General features: G+C 40.6%; 1 protein-coding gene across 3 annotated transcripts in view; it reads right to left on the bottom strand.

The window, feature by feature from the left end:
- The window catches only part of CSNK1G1 (casein kinase 1 gamma 1), a gene marked incomplete at its 5' end in the record, with an annotated part of 72,794 nt that overhangs the window by 12,617 nt on the left and 40,812 nt on the right, over positions 1 to 19,365 (bottom strand). For 2 of the 3 annotated variants that reach the window (XM_080934433.1, XM_080934432.1), the window contains 5 exons: positions 2,984 to 3,094; positions 8,872 to 8,979; positions 11,293 to 11,441; positions 11,714 to 11,798; positions 13,494 to 13,579. In XM_080934433.1, the coding sequence (XP_080790559.1) occupies positions 2,984 to 3,094; positions 8,872 to 8,979; positions 11,293 to 11,441; positions 11,714 to 11,798; positions 13,494 to 13,579 (539 nt within the window). The remainder of the gene's footprint in view (positions 1 to 2,983; positions 3,095 to 8,871; positions 8,980 to 11,292; positions 11,442 to 11,713; positions 11,799 to 13,493; positions 13,580 to 19,365) is intronic. The other variant, XM_080934434.1, reaches the window with a different exon arrangement.

The raw sequence follows: 19,365 nt of genomic DNA, 5'->3' as shown, positions 1-19,365 counted from the left end.
CATATTTCTCTCTGCTCTGCTTTAATTTTATATTCCAACCTGACTGGGTTATAAATTGTATTGTTTTAATCTCTCCCTTTGCTCCGTCTCTCTGATTTTTCAAGACATGGTTTCTCTGTGTACACCAGGCTATCCTGGTGAGAGATCTTTGAACTTGGACAATTCATTTTATGTTCTGATACTATCTGACTGCTTTTTCTTTGACTTGATGTTATTTTGTCATGCATTTCTATTAGCCAAATTAAACTTTGTTTTTAAACAAAACTAGCATTTTTCCCCTTGTATTTTTTTCTGTTAAAAAACCAGTTTTTTGTGTATCAGCATTTTGCTTGCATGTGTCTGTGCACCACCTGTGCAGCTAGTGTCCATGGAAGCAGAGAGGGTGTCAGATCCTAAAACTAGAATTACAGATGGTTGTGATCTGTCATATGAGTGCTGGGAACTAAACCTGGGTCCTTTGCAAAAGCAACAAGCACTCCCACCTACTATGCCATCTTTTCATTTCACTATCAGCCACTCAGTATTTCTGGTATGAAACATCATAGCTGAACAATAAATCAGCTACCTGTTTGTCACAGAATGTCATGTCTTCAATTATCCAAGACTGTCTCAGGTCCTGGCTGAGGCTGCCCCTGAAACAAGGTGAGGCTTGTTGGGGAGGCTAAGGGGTAGGTGTGGGGCAAATACAGAATCAGATGGGAGGGACTGACCCCCACTTCCTCTCTCCAAATAACGATTTGGTCTCATTATTTACAATAGCCAGAAGCTGGAAAGGACCCAGATGTCCTTCAACAGAGGAATAGATATAGAAATTGTGGTACATATACACAATGGAGTACTACTCAGCTATTAAAAACAATGAGTTCATGAAATTTCCAGGGCAAATGGATGGAACTTGAAGCTATCATCCTGAGTGATGTAACCCAGTCACAAAAGAGCACTCATGATATGCACTCACTTATAAGCAGATACTAGTGCCCCCCAGCCCCCACCCCCAAGCTTGGAATACTTATAAGTGAATACAAGCCCAAAAAATCAGCTCAGAATACCTAAGAAACCACCCACAGAACTTATGAGGCTCAAAAAAAAAAAAAAAAAAAAAAAAAAAAAAAAAAAAAAAAAAAAAAGAAAGAAAGAAAGACCATCAGTCCTTCTTAGAAGAGAGAACAAAACAGGGGAGGAAATACAAGGTCAAATAGAGGAGCAGGGATTGAAGAAAAGATCTATCGAGACTGCCTCGCCTGGAGAACCACCCCAAGTGCAGCCACTGAACCCAAGCACTATTGCTGTTGCCAAGAAGTGATTACTGGCAGGAACCCGATATGGATGCCTCCTCAGAGGCTCTCTCAGAGTCATATGGATACAGATGAGGATGCTTGCAGCTAAAGATCAGACTGAACATGGGGACCTTAATGAAAGAGCTAGAGAAAGGACTGAAAGAGCTGAAAGGTTTGCAACCTCATTGGGAAGAACAACATCATCAACCAGTGAAGGCATTGAGGTAGAGAGGGTGATTGGGAGAGGGAGCACCTTCATGGAAGCAAGTTGAGGGGGGGGGTAGGGAGGGGAGTTGGGGGGAAGGGTATGACATTTGAAATGTAAATGCAGAGAATATCCAATAAATTTGAAAGAAAAAGATTTGGTCTCTGGTGAAGAAACAACATGTAGACTTTTTTGTTCTTGTTTGCTTAACTTATTTATTTTTATCTTATGTGCACTGGTGCTTACCCAAATTTATGTCTGCATGAGAGCATCAGATCCTCTGGAACTGGAGTTACAGACAGTTGTGAGCTACTTACCACGTAAACGCTGGGAATTGAGCCTGGGTCCTTTGGAAGAGCAGCCAGCACTCTTATCCGCAAAGACATCTCTCCAACCCCTCAACCAGTCTTTTTTAAGCATACGCCCTGCTTTTACTCCTCAACTTAAAAGCCAATTCTTGATGCTTTTGGGAAATGTTGGGGTAAAGAGACCAAGATTCAGTTTCTGAGCCCCTATTATTTAATCTGCCTTTCAATTTCCAATAGTTTGTTGCTATCACTGCTTTCTCCACCCTTTCTTTCTTATGTAGCCTTGGCTGGACTAGAACACAAAGTTCAGACCAGGCTGGCCTCGAACCTGCCTGTGCATCACGCTCTTTTACCGCTGCTTCAGGAAGAGATAAAAGCAAATCTGTGTCAGTTCATCATTTCACCTTCATGTTTCTATGAAGTATATATAGGGCTAAATGTGTCTTAACTTCCTATGAATAAAAAACTTTCAGTGAGTCATTTCTTATAAAAGCATATTCTAGAAGATCAGGCCTACTAAGACTTATTTACACACAGAAAGTTCATTTCTATGCCTCAACTAGTTGGTCATCAGTATGAAAAAATTATTCAGTTGAACTTTTTTTCTGGTTATGACTTTAAAAGTTATACACAAAGAAAACTGAAGAGACAGAAGATGTTCCTGATACTACACAGAGAAGAAAAACTCAGGCTAGCCCAAATAAAAACAGAAATAATTTCTAAGACCAAATTTATTCCAAAGATAAAAAAAGAAACAGTTCAACTTTGTGTGTATTCATTCAGGAAATCCCTGCAATCAATACTCTCAGGCTATCAGGTGCTAAATAATCTATCATTATTATCTATATATGCATACTTCTAGTACTAAAAGGCTCCAATTTTAAGTCTCAGGAATTTTCAATTCAGATACTAACACACTGGTATTTTGCAGGACATGAGTAGACCAAGATTGTAGAACAGGTTAACTCAATACAGAAATCACACAGATGCTTTTAAGTCAATGACAAAAAAGCAACAATTATCTCAAAAAATGATTTTCACCAAAGTCTACATAGAGAGAAAATCAGCACAGAGATAATCAGTTAAAAAGAAGCAACTCACCCTGCTGTAAGCATCCACCTGAAAGGACCCCAAACGGAAAGTGCCAACATCCTACTAGCCAGGCTAAGAAGGCCAGGGAAGACAGTAGGTACCTGTACTGAACCCCCATGGCGGTCTGCGGCCAGGTGAGACGTCAGGTATGAGGTATTGGTCTGCCGGCTGGGCTGGATTTCCCATTCTCCTCGGCGCTCTGATGACGCAGTCTGCTTAGGCATTAGGAAGCATGCCAGCAAGGTGTGGAAAGAAAGGTAAAGCAACAGAAAGCAACAACAAAATCCAGCACATTAGTGTCCTGCAGGGCTTCTGTTTGAAACTTGACATTAACAACTGCTGCAAAGCACCAAGACATGGTACTGTGATTGCATTCCTTTCCACTAATGAACCAGCACATCAGGTGAAAGAAAACCTGTACTGACCAAAGAGTAGAGAGGGAGCCAACCAAAAGCTGGGAATCACCTTTCAGCTTCCATATGGTGTGATTTCAGCAGCCACTAAGCAGATCAAATTCAGAACGTTAAGAGATACTGAGCAAATAGTCATACTTATAATTTCATTGATTAAATAACTGAGCAGATAAAAGTTTTCCCATGAGGAACCAAGACAATGTCATTTCCTTAAATAAGCAGGCAGTTTACTACTTTCACAATTAATGTCCATGAGACTTTTTTTTTTCCGTTTCTCCTTCTCCTCCACCTTTTTTTGAGACCAGGGTCTTATTCTGGTAACCCTGATGGTTGTGAAATTCACAGCAATTCTTCTACCTCAGTACACCAAATGCTGAAGTTACAGGGATAAGACACCGTATCTGACCAACAGGAGACTTAGGAAGATGAACAGTGGCTGTAATATGCTTTCATATCTAAATGAATGAGCAAAGTAGTTTTCTTTAATTTTAAAAAAAATATTTTACTTATTAAAACATTTGTAGATTGTTTTATATGCATGAGTGTTTTGTCTACATGCATGTATGTGTATCACGTGTCTATGAAGATCAGAAAGTGTTAGATATGCTGGAACTATGCGGGTCCTCCGGAAGAGCATTGATGCTCACCATCGAACAGCCTCTCCAGCTCCCTAGTATCTTTTTAAAGGAGACTCACATGCTACGAACAAGCACAGACAGACAAAAGCAAAGCTTGATTCCTTGAGCCAATAGTATTTAATTTGGAATTAGAAACAGTTTTCTAATTGACATGACTAATGTGAATTACTTTCTTTTAGAAAGCAAAAGGCTTTTTTTATATATTTATCTGAAACATTTCTGTTTTTGCTGCCACTCAGGCTGTCCTCGTGCCCTCTTTACCTGTTGGTTGTTTATGATCTCACACTAGTTTGATATCTAGTGTGACTTCTTATTCTGAAGACTCTGTATTAGGTGCCTCCTGCACTGAGCCTGACGGCTGAGCAGGTACTACCATCATGCCTCACAGTTGTAGGACAGCCCTAAAGCCCTAAAAAATGAAAAATAAGTAGTTTGGGAAGAAGTAATGAGGGATTAGCAATTCAAATTTTAATTCCTGTTAATATCAGTACCAGCAGGGGTTGGAACAGAATATTCCTCTATACGAATGCTAGATAAGGAATTTATAAATCTCAGAAATACTGGGAACTATAAATGTATATTCTATAGCTTAAGCTCCCTCCACATTGGCTATTTCCTTCTAAGTGTTTCATTGATAAGAACTGCTAAAAGGTTACATCTTGTTTTGCATGTACTTTATGCTCATTGTAGCTAGTGAGATCTTAATGCACACTATCAAACCTTTAAAAAAACCAAGCACTGACAAAAATGTATTCGTATACTTTTATGCAACAATGCTTAAAATCTGCACATTTATCTTTGTTTTTTAAAATAAAGTTGTTCAATTAAAAAAAAAAAAAAAAAGAACTGCTGAAAGTTCACTAGTAAGTGACCTAACAGAATTTCCTATAAGCCTACATTTTATTCATTATTAGCAGACTATGAGGTATGAGGTCACATGGACAATAACAGTACTTACTGTAAGAGATTCTGGTCAGATTTGCTGTCATTTCCTTTGGGGGATGAAGAGGTTCAATAAGGAGGTAGCTGAATTAACTTGCTTACTAAGTAATTCCTACAAGTGGGGTTTGAGTTTCATGCTGACAGCACAAGAGAGTTGAAACTATTATAAATATTCCTTCCCTGCAGGGTTTTGTTAAGTTGCTTAGGTTGATCTCTAACTGGCATACCATCATTCCACCAGTGACCTGTGTAGCTGGGATTAGAGTATACACTACTTTGATGGTTCCTTTCCAATTATTTCTATTGATAGATATTCAGATGTTAAGTTTTCTAAAACAAGACTGCAGTATATATAGCAAAATTATACCATGTTATATAAACCCAGTACCATCTGATGCCTAGACAACTGAGTACATGTTTTCTAACATTAGAAGATAGACAACTCATTGAGTAAAGTTTAAACACAGTGTTCAAGTTCTTACACCATTACGTATAATTAGGTCTCATTATATAACTCCAGGTTGGCATCAAACTCATGAAGCCCCAGCTTCAGGTGTGTGCCACATAGTCCCCAGCTTCCCAAGATTTAAATACCTAAAACTATCTGAAGGGGATTGGAGAGATGGCTCAGCAGTTAGAACACTTGAAGAGGACCTGAGATCAGTCCCCAAAACTCAAATGGTAGCTTACACTCATCTCTAACTCCAGTTCCAGGGAATCTGATGCCCTTTTTGACCTCTGTCAGCACCAGGCACATACACACAAAGCACAAAGACAAACATGCTGGGGGGGGGTGGGGAGAGGAGCACATAAAGACCCAACCCTATTTGAAGATTTCTAGGCACTTACTAGTTGCTGGGAGTGGAACATTTTTTTATTTTTTCAGCCCTGTAGTCAATAGTAAATTGCCCATTTCTCCGTAAGCAACCTCAATTAAACTCAATGGTCACCAAAGACAAAAGAAGATCAGACAGGTGGAGAGATGGCTCAGCAGTAAGGAGCATTTGCTGCCCTCCAGAGGCCCCCTCTAACATTCACATTGGAGAGCCCACAATTGTCTGTCAACTCCAGTTCAAGAACTAATGCTCTTTTCTCCTGCATCTGCATATACATGGTGTGTGTGTGTGTGTGTATCATGTACATGTATGTGTATATACATATTATATAGATTGTCCAAGCACACACATACTTACATACACATCTTTGAGATGAAAGTAGAATAGAAACTAGTTGAGGAGAGGAAAGAATCAGTGGGAGATGGGGAGGGAAGAGGGTGATGAATGATAAATATGAACAAAATACATTATATTAACACATGAAAATGTCACAATGAAACCAATCATCATGTATAGTTAATATATGCCAATAAAAACATTAAAAAAGTCCATTTACTGGCCAGTTAGCATTGTATTGGGTTTTATGATATATACACAAAACAATTATTTCTCCTATAATCACTGGTTTTGTTCTACTTGTTTTGGTGTGTGCACATGCAAACATTTATGTACACATACACAAGTGACCAGAGGACAACCAGTGGCTATCCCCATTTTGTATTTTTGTTACTATTTTATTTTATGAGAGAAGGTCTCGGAGGTCTGGGACTCAACATATAAGATAGGATGGCTGTTAAGGAAGCCACAGGGAACTGCTTGTCTCAATCCTCACACTTCTGGGACTATAGGTGTGTGTTTACCATTATGCCCAGCTTTCTGTTTTGTTTGGAAGGAACCTGACTTGGGTCCTCTGGAAGAATACAAGTGCTCCTAATTACCTGGTCATCTCTCCTTACTGCCATCCTTTGCTTTTGTCCACATAGGTACTGCATGTTTCACGTACATACTGTGGACACTACTCAGGTCCTCATGCTTGCGGGGCAAACACTTTTCCAACTGAGCCATCACTCCACTCCATAAAAGCTGTTTTTGCATTTGTTTTAAGTCACATAAAAATGAAAAGGAAAATAAAGGGGGGGGGGGCTTGCACTAAGAATGTAGCTCACTTGCCTAAGATCTGCAGTCTTATCTCCAAAACAAAAAGTAAATGAAAAATTAATTTAAAATAGAAAGTAAAGGGTCAAAATGGACATTTATTTACACTCATGTGTGTGTGGATGATTGAACACAAGATTGTGTACAGGCTGAATAAGTGCTCTATATCTGTTCCAGACGTATGAGTGTTGAAATGCTTTGTTTATATGAGTGCAAGGACACACATTTATGTGTACAAGTGGATGCAGGAGGGCAGCCTTTGAGGTCATGTCCTCAGGAGTCAGCTGTCTTGCTTTTTGAGACATAGTCTCTCACTGGGGCCTGAAGCTTGAAGATTTCCACCGGCTGGCTGACCAGTGAGCACAAGGGATCCTCCTGTCCCTACCTGTCCTGCCTGAGATCATAAACGTGTGCCACTAACATGTCCTTATATTTGTGCAGCAAGTACTTCATCATCTGAGCTGTCTCTCGAGCTAGAATCCACTGCTTTCTCATTGGTCTCAGGTTGAAAGTGAATTTCCTCATTATCAGTTTTCTGCTTTACAGCCCACATGCCTACTGAAGTTAATTCCAGAGTTTGGAAACTTCCTATTTTTCTAGCCTCAATCCCTAGGGCTCCTTTATTAGATATATAATTATGATTGGTCATGCTCTTTCTGCTCAGACTGGCTTGTTCATCTCCACTTCTTCCAATAACATTCCAAATGCAGCCTTTCCCCCTTCCTGTGAAATAATGTCATGCTCTGACTAGAAGAACCGTTTCCTTTTAAAAGAGACTGGACATGGTGGCCCATGTCTTTAATCCCAGCACTTCTACTGATCTCTGTGTTGGAAGTCTAGTCTTGTCTACAAAGACCTAGTCACAAACAAACAAACAAACCAACCAATCCCAAGACTTCTCTAATCTGCCTTGTGTTACAGTTACCTATTTGTCAGATCTTTGGAAATAAAAGCTTGCTACTTATCTCTGAGGCTGTTCGGTTTGCCAGCCAGTGGCTATCCCTGACAAGCCATAGCATGTCCCAATATAACATGGAAGTGGGGACGAACAATGAGACTACTAAAGAAGGAACAAGACGGGGCAATGGTAGCAGGAGACAAAATTGTTCCATTTTTCCCTCACAAGGACAATCTACGTTTTAAAAAAAAAAAATCTACGTTTTTCATTTGTGTGAAAACAGAAACTGGGAGAGAAGAGGCATATCAGTGAGAGAGGAAAGGAGGGTAATAGGGGAGCTGAATAAAGTCCACACATGTACAAACTTGTCTGGATAAAACCCACTGGTTAGCTCTCTGAGGTTGGCTCTGGAGACAAGACGACTGCTATGTCGTCCACACTGGACGCTACTTGTAGCAAACTTACTGTTTCCAATTTAAAAGAATTGTAATTAAAAACATGGCCCATCATACTGGACTCTAAACATAGAAGACCTTCTTTCTTCCTTTCTTGGTGGCTGCTCCAGACCCTGAATCCATGGCCTTGTACACTCCAGGAAAACTCTACCCCTGAACTACATCTTCAAGGCATCTTAAACAATTTCTAAACCAACCTGGGCATTTGTGTCAGCTGAAAAGAAACCCCTGCCCTGCTAGTCAGTAAAAGAAGGTACGACTAACACAGGCCCCGAGTCAGCTGCAGCCAGGACCTTGAGCACATCAAGTGCCCCATCTGCCCGCCAGCCTAACTCACACTTAGTGATCAGGTTTCCTGGAAAGCAGATGAAGCCAGAGTCTGTCCTTTGTGCCTTCTTCTGGAGGTAGGTGGGAGACACATTCCTGCAGGGCAGGGTTTCTCTGTGTAGCCCTGACTATCCTGGAACTCTATAGACCAGACTGGGATTGAAGGTGGGCACAGCACTCAGCTCAGGCCGGACTTCTTATGTGCCTCGTCTCAGCGCACTTACCCAAGTCATGCTGAACCAGGTATTTTTTCTGAACGCCCAATTTGGGTTTTAGCAGTAGCTATAAAGGAGAACAATTAAAACAACTAAAAATTAACACATACCTGATTTCTAAGAGGCTGTTGTTGTGATGGTCGATCCCTGTGTGTGTGGCTTTCTCGAGTTATTGCAGATGCACCAGAATCTACATGAACTGATCCTACTGGAGTAGGCTAGAAAAATGAAAGTAAAGGTCAAATGGGTAGTATGGTGTGGTGTAGCACACACCATTAAACCCAGCACTTAGAGGCAGAGGGTAGCCTGTGAGTGAGGCCAGCCTAGTCTACAGAGTGAGTTCTAGGACAGTCAAAACTACAGAGTAAAACCCCGTCTCAAAAAATGTCCCCAAAACCAGTAAATGGGGGAAGTAAGTTTAATGAAACAACTCTGCAAAGGGCAACAGCAGAACAATTCTTATAGGATAGAGATCAGATGGGGGCAAGGGGAGGGAAAAGTGGAAACATGTCATTAGGTACTGGGGAGAGGGACAGGAATGAAACCCTGAGGGCCACCAGAATAAATGGAAATATGCAACCCCAGGAGGTGGGGGGTGAGAGACTCTTAGAACTCAAAGGGAGGGAGGGAGCTTGGATGAAATGCCCAACAGTGGGGACAGGGAACTTGAGAAGCTCATCTCCAGCAAAAAGGCATCAAGTGAGGGATAGAGTTGCCATCTCACAGTCAAAAACTCTGACCCAGAATTGTTCCTGTCTGAAAGAACTGCAGGGACAAAAATGGAGAAAAAATTGAAGGGAAGGCAGTCCAGTGACAGGCCCAACTTGGGATCCATCTCAAGGAGAGGCTCCAAGGCTTAACACTATTACTGATGCTCTGGTGTGTTACACACAGGAGCCTACCATTGCTGTCCTCTGAGATGCCCAACAAGCAGCTGAGACAGATGCAGATACTCACACCTAAAAGGCTGGAAGAAGCTGAGGAGGAGGGTGACCCCATAGGAAGACCAGTTGTCTCAACTAACTTGGATCCCCGAGATCTCTCAGACACTGAGCCACCAACCAGGCAGAATACAGGAGTGGTCTGAGGCCCCCAGCACATATATAGCAGGACTGCCTGGTCTGGCCTCAGTGAGAGAAGATGTACTTAACCCTCAAGAGACACTCCAGGGAGTGGGGAGGCCTAGCAGGGTGCAGTTAGGCTGGGTGGGGACATCCTCTTGGAGTCAGGGGAGAAGATATGGGATGAAGAACTGTTGGAGGTCAGACTAGGAGGAGGATAATGACTGGATTATTAAAAAAAAAGATTTAAAGATAAATAATAATAATAGGTAACCCCTCATTTTTTAAAAGATTTATTTATTTCATGTATGTGGTTATACTGTAGCCCTCATTTTTTAAAAAATGATGTATTTATTTATTTTTTTGTATATGAGAGTACACTGTGTCCTCAGACACACCAGAAGAGGGCATCAGATCCCATTACAGATGGTTGTGAGCCACCATGTGGTTGGTGGAAATTGAACTCAGGGCCTCTGGATGAGCAGTCAGTGCTCTTAACCACTGAGCCATCTCTCCAGCCCCCACCCTTCATTTTTTTAAATTTATTTTTATGTGTAAGGGCGTCTGACATGCATATATGTCTGTGTACCACATCTTGCAATGCCCAAGGAGGTCAAAAGAGAATGTTGGATTCTTTAGAGCTGGAGTTACAGACAGTTGTGAGCTGCCAGGTGGCTTCTGGGAATTGAAATTGGATCATATGGAAGAGCAATTAGTCCTCTTAACTGCTAAGCCATCTTTCCAGCCCACACTGTCTTTCTTTGTCATTTTGTTTTCCCATCTTTGGTTATCTGCAGAAGGGAAGCTAGCCTGGTCCTCAACAATCCATTTGAGAATAGGCTACCTTATAAAGAAAAATACCCCACCCCCTTCCCCCAAAAAACCAACCCGGTTCTATAGCATTATCTGTTAGCCCAGGTACTAATGCTGTGGACTCCTGGCCAGAACGGTAAATCCGAGTTTCCTACAGCACTGAAAGTCAAGTTCTTCTACAGCACAGATAGTGCTAAGCTGTGAATCATTCAAAAGGATGTATCAAAAACAGGTTTAAGTTCTAGTGTCCTAGGATACACATTATACTCTTTGAAGATTCGTCTTTCTCTTATGTGTAAAGGTGCTGCCTAAATATGTGTATCAACATCACGCATGCCTGGTGCACAAGGAGCAAAAGAGGGCACTGGATTCCCTTGACCTGCAGTTACAGGTGGTTGTTAGGTTCCATGTGGATTCTGGGAACTGAACTTGGGTTCTCTGTAAAAACAGCAAGTGCTCTTACCTGCTGAGCCATTCCCTGCAAGTCATAATACAAAAAACATATAATTCATTGGTCTAAGAACAGCAACCTATAGTATTACTTGGAAATGATTGTTAAACACAAGCAATTTCCCCTCAAAGATTCAAGCAGCAGGACTGGAAAGTAAAAGATGGGGTGGTACTGGTCTGAGATTTATTTTTTTAAAGGATACTTACAATAGGCCTTCCAACCCAATCATAGGCATAGTCAAAGGTATAGCCTTTCCGTTCAAACAGATCTGTGAAGAGGTTTCGTAAATACTCATAATCAGGTTTTTCAAAGAAGTCTAATCGCCTGACATATCGAAGGTAGGTTGCCATCTCCTCTGTTAAGAAAGAGGTAAAAAGCCATTCCTGTTAACTGAATGCCTCCCCAGAGGTCAAGTAAGCTCTGAGTCACACAAGAGATCTACACAGATCACCTGACACTAGTGTTTTCTTCAGGGACCAAATAAAAGTGATACCTTTCTTAGATGGAATAATAATAAAGGAATGTAAATGATCTGGCCAATATCTATTAGTATTTATACACACTGTGACATTACCTACTTCAAAGTGTCAGTCACACTGGCTGTATATTATCTTCTTAGCATCTTACCTGGAAAGTTCTCACAGAGAGCTTCGATGGGAGTATTCCTTTTGGTATCACCAATTTTCTGATATCTCTCTTTTAATGTATCAGCCTGTAGAAAGTAAAGAAATAAAATCACTTGGAAAAACATACTAAGCAAGTAGGTATAAGGATGCTTTCAGACACTGGGGTTAGTCTTTTATCTGTATGTGGCATATGATTAAGACCAGTCATCTCTCTAGCAGCCACAATAGTTATTTTCATTCAAACTGGCCAATCTTATTTTTAAGCCATTTTATATTTAGATATCTACAAACCTCTGCTGAGCTCTAGAAAGTTTCATTTGCAAATATGTGTAGTGATCTCAGATGAGATGGACAGATAGGATAAGGAAACGAAAACACTTATGCAGCAGTGTTTTTTAGAAAACACCCATGGCAGGTTAAGAGCTCAACAGTGCATATGCCCTTCTCCCTCTGAGGTCAGTTCCTGTTTCCAGTGGGTTCGATGTAGATGCACACATCATTATCATCACTTGACATAAAAGAATACTTTTTCTCAGGTGAAGTCATAACTGTGAACTTTTCTGTAGTTAGTAATTTATCTTATTTGAAAGGAGAGAAAAACTCCTGCCAAGTTTAAACGACTGGAGAGACAAGAAGTGAGAAGAATCCTTTAACTAATATTCCCAGGGTTGAGGAGACAGCTTTACCAACAAACAAAAACCTCTTCGGACACATGAGTAGGGGGTGCTTACAAGTAAATGTGTGTCAGTGTGTCAGAGCAGTCTAAACATAGCAGGCTCCAGGATTTTGGACCCTTCCTTAGGTTTTAACCAGCTGGCTTTACCCAGAATTAAGTAACAATGAGGAAAAGGAAATTGGAGAGATTCTAAATCCACTACTACCACTAAAATGGGGTCTCAGAGTCCATGCGAGTTTCAAGCAAGTAACAAGTTATACACTACCAGCAAGCAGGATGTGTAACATGTCACTTAATGGAAAGATATACATGACTGGATGATTACAGATGAGAGTTCTCAGGAGAAAAATTTGAGAATTTTTTTTTAGAGACTAGGAGGGTCCGGCTGTAGCTCAGAGAAAGAGCATTTGCCTAGAGATGAACATGGTCCTGTGTTTAACCAGTGAGAAGGGAAGGTGTAGAAGACATGTCCTAGAAAGTGTAGGAAAATGAATTGTTCTGCCCACCTGGAGGAAGTATATGAATACCTCAAATTACAGATTGAGTCCATATTAATATGTTAAAATAAATTACAACTAAAGATATACCTTCTATCTGACTGCGTAAAGGGCATTGGGAAGGGCTAGGAGATTAAGCTTCTTAGTAACAGCCACAAAGTAAGTATAATGCTTATAACTTTATAAAGAGTTTACTCACATCTACTTAAAGAAACACCTACCTAAAAAAGTGACTAAAATCTTGTTTGCAAGAAATGGCTATTAACTGAAAGCTATATATTGTAGAATGTATTGAAACAGTAAATGTGTAGCAGTTGCTGTCATCAATTTGTTGTAAAATCTCCCTCCTGCTCCATACTGACAGTGCAGGAGGGAGGGACGGAGAAGGAAAACCAAACACAAGAGGCAGGAGAAGGTAAGGAAGCCAAACGTGAACAAAGAAAACTCCCAAAGCCCAGGAGACCATTTATAGTGAGTATGAACTAATGTCACTAACCCTGCTATTCATCTCTGAAGCCACCCTTTCTCTTTGTGCTTTTTAGAGGCAGCACCCTAGGCAGCCAGTTCATTACCAATTCAGCTGAGAGACAAAGCACTTTCAAAGATACCTTGAGTCCTTGCCAGGGTAGGCTGCCTCGAAGGAAGTACATGAACATATGGCCTAGGGCTTCCAAATCATCCCGCCGGCTTTGCTCTAAAAAGGAAAACAGATCAAATACATTAGGTTTGCACTTATTAAAGCAGAAAACACTTTAAAACCAAACAATCCCTCCCAAAGCCCTGCTGCTCTAGAAAGGCTTTGCTTACTAATCTTTGTACACTTGAACCAGCAATGACATTTTTATATCAAAGCTGAAAAACAACAGGGGGCCATCCTTTGTTGCTAACAAGTAAAGAGCAAGTGAGGAGTAAATTCTAAATTAAAACCAAGGCCCAATACTAGCTGGTGGGTGAAGCACTCCATATTCAACACTGTCACCTGCCTAGGCATGATATAATACATAAACAAACAGGACTTGTTTAGTTTGGTTACCACAAGGAAACTAAGCAGCATTCTGAGCAGCTGAAGGTACTTTAAAATCTTCCACCTGGACTAGGCCTGCAAAGATACAAGATGCAGAACACCTAGTATACATGTTAGCAATTTTCCCCGAGACAGGGTTTCTCTGTGTAGCTCTGTCTGTCACTGTGTAGACCTCACTGTGTGGCCTCAAACTCACAGAGATCTGCTTGCCCTGGGATTAAAAGCGAGCAAGCACCATCACTCATCCCCCAACACGTTTAGCAATTTTAACTCATCACAAAAACTAACATTTTAGTTTCAAGTCAGCAGAGAACAATATATCAGTCCTTGGTTAACATCCTACTTGTACCAAGTATCCCATAATCACCTTAAAACTAAAGCTTTAGCGCTAAAGGTATCCTCTGTGAATATACAAAACAAGTTGCTGTCTTTGGAACTTGACTAAAATAAGTTGCTAGCTTTTCTATCCTTTGAAATAGGAAGATAAATTAGTGAGAAACTATAGAATAGTTCACAAAAATGTGTAATTTATCTGAGAAAACAATTTTTGGATGTCAACTGAATACTAACTAGTATATGCATCTAGTTTGAACTTACAAGTTATGGCTCATCAAGACATTTATTATTTATTGTTCTTGTTTTACAGAACTAAGCTTTAATGACAGCCTCAAATTTGCTTTCTAGCTCAAAATGATCCTGTCTCTACTTCACAAGTGTTAAGATTTGAGGCATGATTTGTGTTTAATTTTTGTTCCAGCCAAATTTAGAGCTTCACTAAAAGAAATTAGTTGGGCTTAGTGGTGTACATCTTTAACCCTAGTACTAAGAGGCAGAGGCAGATGATCTTGGTGAGTTCAAGGTCAGCTTGAACTACATGATATCCTGGCTGAAAATCGGAGGGGGGGGGTAAAGGTAGGAATGGTGTGTGTATGTGTGTACAAGGAGAATTAAGAGACTACCTTGAACGTGTTTTACTTTTTTAGACAGGCTGGCCTAAAACTCATGATCTTATACCTCAGCCTCCCAAATGTTGGGATCACAGGACTACATCACACCATGTTGCTAAATTATTGCCTTCAACTTGATTCCGACCTTCTGAGCTCAAAGTAAAACCCAAGACTGTCATCTAGACTGGGAAAGCCACGGACTAGAAGTACAGCACAACATATGTAACTGCTGCCTCGAATTACGGGAAACATGCACAGAAAGGAATGAGTAGCAATACCGTAAACCTGGTCAAATGTCATGCTGGTGAGGAAATGGGCCCTTAGGGAGCCTACTACTGTTTTCTGCTTAAAGACTTGTCAAATTGCCTACTAAATATTTATGTTTAGCCCCATATATTAGTGCTGTTCTCAACTTTTGCCAGAGAAGTTTCTGAGACTCCTTTCAATGTCCTGAGCATAAGTAGCTGCTTAGTGCTCCCCCCATGGGATATCTCTACCCCCCAGCAACCCTCTAATGGGATATCTCTACCCTCCAGCAACCCTCTAATGGGATATCTCTACCCCCCAGCAACCCTCTAATGGGATATCTCTACCCCCCAGCAACCCTCTAATGGGATATCTCTACCCTCCAGCAACCCTCTAATGGGATATCTCTACCCTCCAGCAACCCTCTAATGGGATATCTCTACCCCCCAGCAACCCTCTAATGGGATATCTCTACCCCCCAGCAACCCTCTAATGGGATATCTCTACCCCCCAGCAACCCTCTAATGGGATATCTCTACCCTCCAGCAACCCTCTAATGGGATATCTCTACCCCCCAGCAACCCTCTAATGGGATATCTCTACCCTCCAGCAACCCTCTAATGGGATATCTCTACCCCCCAGCAACCCTCTAATGGGATATCTCTACCCTCCAGCAACCCTCTAATGGGATATCTCTACCCTCCAGCAACCCTCTAATGGGATATCTCTACACCCCAGCAAAACTCAAGGACCATTATGGAAGAAGGTGTGGAAAGAACATGAAAGTTAGAGGATGGAGAAGAGTGCTATAAAAAACACTGTCTCTGAGGTAGCATGTGGCCCCTGCACTCATGACCTTACAGCAGCTAGTTACCTGCCTAGGATCAAGCCAGTGAGTAAATCCAACATGGGATGGGGCGATGTCCACGAGGCTCCACCCTCAGCTGAGGAGTGGCTGGCAACTGATGGTTGCTGGAGGAAGAGGGAACTTATTTTATGTTTATGCTCTTGAAGGCAGCACTAACTGGACTAAGTGGGTTATTTAGAAGAGGAGGAGGAGGAAGAAAAGGAAAACATGAAGGTGAGAAAGAAGCATTGATGGAGGAGGTTCAGGAAGAGGAGTTGGGGGTTAATAAGGATAGATTTTTATACACACACACACTCACACACATACGCATGCACTTCAAATAAACAAGAAATATTTTAACAACATAAAAATAAATAGTACTCTACAGGGTAGATGAAATATTTCAACTTAAAAGCTTTTATTGTTACCTGCACATATCACTGGACTACTTCATATCTGCTTTCAAAACACTTCCTACACACATACACCTCCAGGTCCTCTTCATCATCTCAGGGCACCCCTTCTGAAAAGGCAACTTTGTAAATGGTACTATGGCAGAAGGGTGATTTTCCTTGATTTTTTTTGATTTGTTTTTGAGGACGATGTCTCATTTGATATCCCAGGTTGGCCTGGGACTCACTATGAAGCTCAGGCAAGCCTTGAACTTTTGGTGATCCTTCTGCTTTCTGCTTATACAATGAGCTACTACGTCTGATTTGACTATGTCAAAACCTGGCAAGAAGGGTTTTGAAAAGGCAGTTTCCAAAAGAAAAAAAGGAGACATCCATGACTAGGGCATAATTTTGTGATGAAGGGTCTTCTTGAATGAATAAGTCCTGGATTAAAAATCACTAAAAACAAAAGAAGGAAAAAAAGTGTTTAAAAGAATAAGACAGCAAGATCTCCAGACAATTGTGCCTACATGAGTTGTCTGAAATTTGCAATAAAATACAGGATTGAAAACAAGTAGTTAGACAAAAAGTTTGTTAATAGAGCATAAGAAATAAGGACAGGAAGAGAGCGTGTGAGGTGAGCAGCACAGAAAGGGGAGGCACAGCAGCAGAGTTTCTTTCCCAGCATGTAAGAGGAAGCCTCTTGATGACAGAAACACAGTTGGCAAGTGCTTGAACTGTAGCTGAGTGAGCATTAGAGGGCAAGCTCTCCACAAATGAATCATTTTCTTTTCCTTTTTAAAAAGATTTATTTATTTTATGTTTGAGTACACTGTAACTGTCTTCAGACACACCAGAAGAGGGCATCAGATCTCATTACAGATGGTTGTGAGCCACCATGTGGTTGCTGGGAATTGAACACAGGGCCTCTGGAAAAGCATACAATTTTCAAACACACAAAAACATATGATGTAGCTCTTTAAGTCCTGAGAAAAATAAAAGTATAGCTAGCTTTGGGACACAAAATAGAAGCTATGGCAACTATAGTAGGTGTGAGACCTAGGTCTGTGTTACCACTTCTATGAATTCATATTAACTTTCCAGTAAAATAAAAATAGCCAAACTAATTTGGGCCTCAGTTTCATATATGAAAACAAAGTGGCCATTTTAGATAGTTTGAAAAATCATTTTTGAGCTCTAAGATTTTAAAATAATCAATATTAAACTGTCTTAATCTTCTTAAATCTTCTCTGTGTAGCCCTGGCTGTCCTGGAACTTACTCTGTAGACCATATTGACCTGTAACTCACTGTTTCTGCTTTCCAAGTAGATTACAGGTGTGTGCCACTGCTAGGTCTTAAAATGTTAATGAAAGCCAGCAAGTGCTTTCTCCATACTTGTTTGGATACTCTTCACTTGTTTAATCCATTAATTCAATAGGTCTTCCTCACTTCTGTACAGTGGGCATTTTTTTAAATTGAAGAACTTTATTTAAAAAAAACAAAGATAAATGTACAGATTTTAAACCTATTTTTGCATAAAAGTATACGAATACATTTTTGTCGTTGCTTGGCTTTTTTTTTTTATATATAAGGTTTGATGGTGTGTATTAAGATCTTACTAGTTACAGTGAGCATAAAGTACATGTAAAACAGGATGTAACCTGGAATTAGTCAAGGTTTTCTTGGTGTGTAAGGAGTAAACATAATGGTTTTTTCTTTTCTTTCTTTTTTTTTTTTTCTTTCTTGAACTTCACACAGTCTGTGAGTTGTTTCTGGGGTGTTCAGAGCTTTCTGGAGTTAGTATCCAATTATCAGTGACTGCATATTATGTCTGTTCTTTTGTGACTGGGGGTACTTTTGTTTAAAGAACAGTTTCACTGCTAGGAAATGAACAAGACACAAATGTCTGCAACATGGTGACGCTCACTTTCAGCTTATAAGAAAGATGTCCTTGCTTTATAGGCACAACATCCTGATTTCAGGCTAAACTTATTTTGTTAAAAAAAGAGTTCTCTAATTTTTAACCATTAAATAACAAAATGGGCTATCCTAATCAACGGGAGGTAGCTCACCTGATGTAATGCCAGGTAGAACACCTTTTCCTTTGCTCATGTTCATTACAAAATGAATCATTTGACAATGTATTTCCCATTGTCTCCCTCCCTCATTACAACTTTTAAAAGCCAACACTAGAGCTCCCACGGGAACTTCTTTAGTGTGATGCGTGGGATAGTGCTTACGAGTTATGTTTTGTCTGAGACATAGTCTATGCCTCTATAATGCTGAAATTAAAGATTGCACCACTATACCCAAATACAAAATTTTTTGCCAGACTCGGGGGGCACATGTCTTTAATCTCAGAATTTGGGAGTTATGCAGATGATATGCAAATGTCTGAGTTCAAGGCAAGTCTCGTGAGGGCTACATAGTGACACCCTGGCTTGAAACACACACTCACACACACACACACACACACACACGCACGCACACATGAGAGAAAGAGAGAGAGAGAGAGAGAGAGAGAGAGAGAGAGAGAGAGAGAGAGAGAGAGAGAGAGAGAATATTCTTTACAATATGTAGAGAAGTAGAGAACAACTTAATGGTAAGGAATAGTAGATTTGACCTGAAAAACATGTGGACCTCATGAAATAACTCTAGTTATTTAGATAATTCTAGTGGCAATGGCAGCACAGCAAGATGAAGAAGTGCCCCGCCATCTCACAGGGTAGATGCTCAAAGCACACTGCATCATCACTGGGCTAATCATCCTATCCACATCATGTTTGCCCACATATATGTCTGTGTACCACATGTGTTCCTGGTTCCAAAGAGTTCAGAACAGATCAGATTCTTTGGAACTAAAATTATAGATGGTTATGAGCTGATGTGGGAGTACTGAGAACCAAATCTGGTCTTCTGGAAGAGCAGCCAGTGCTCTTAACTGGTGAGCCATCTCTCCAGCCCCCGTTTAGAGAAACTTTTTCATTAACACAAAAACTAGCCTGATGTCCTCCTTTTATGTG

This window comes from Micromys minutus, assembly GCF_963924665.1.
Source record: "Micromys minutus genome assembly, chromosome: 21".
NCBI lineage: Eukaryota > Metazoa > Chordata > Mammalia > Rodentia > Muridae > Micromys > Micromys minutus.
Note: the sequence above shows the minus strand (reverse complement) of the source record. Positions and strands in the feature narration are given on the sequence as shown.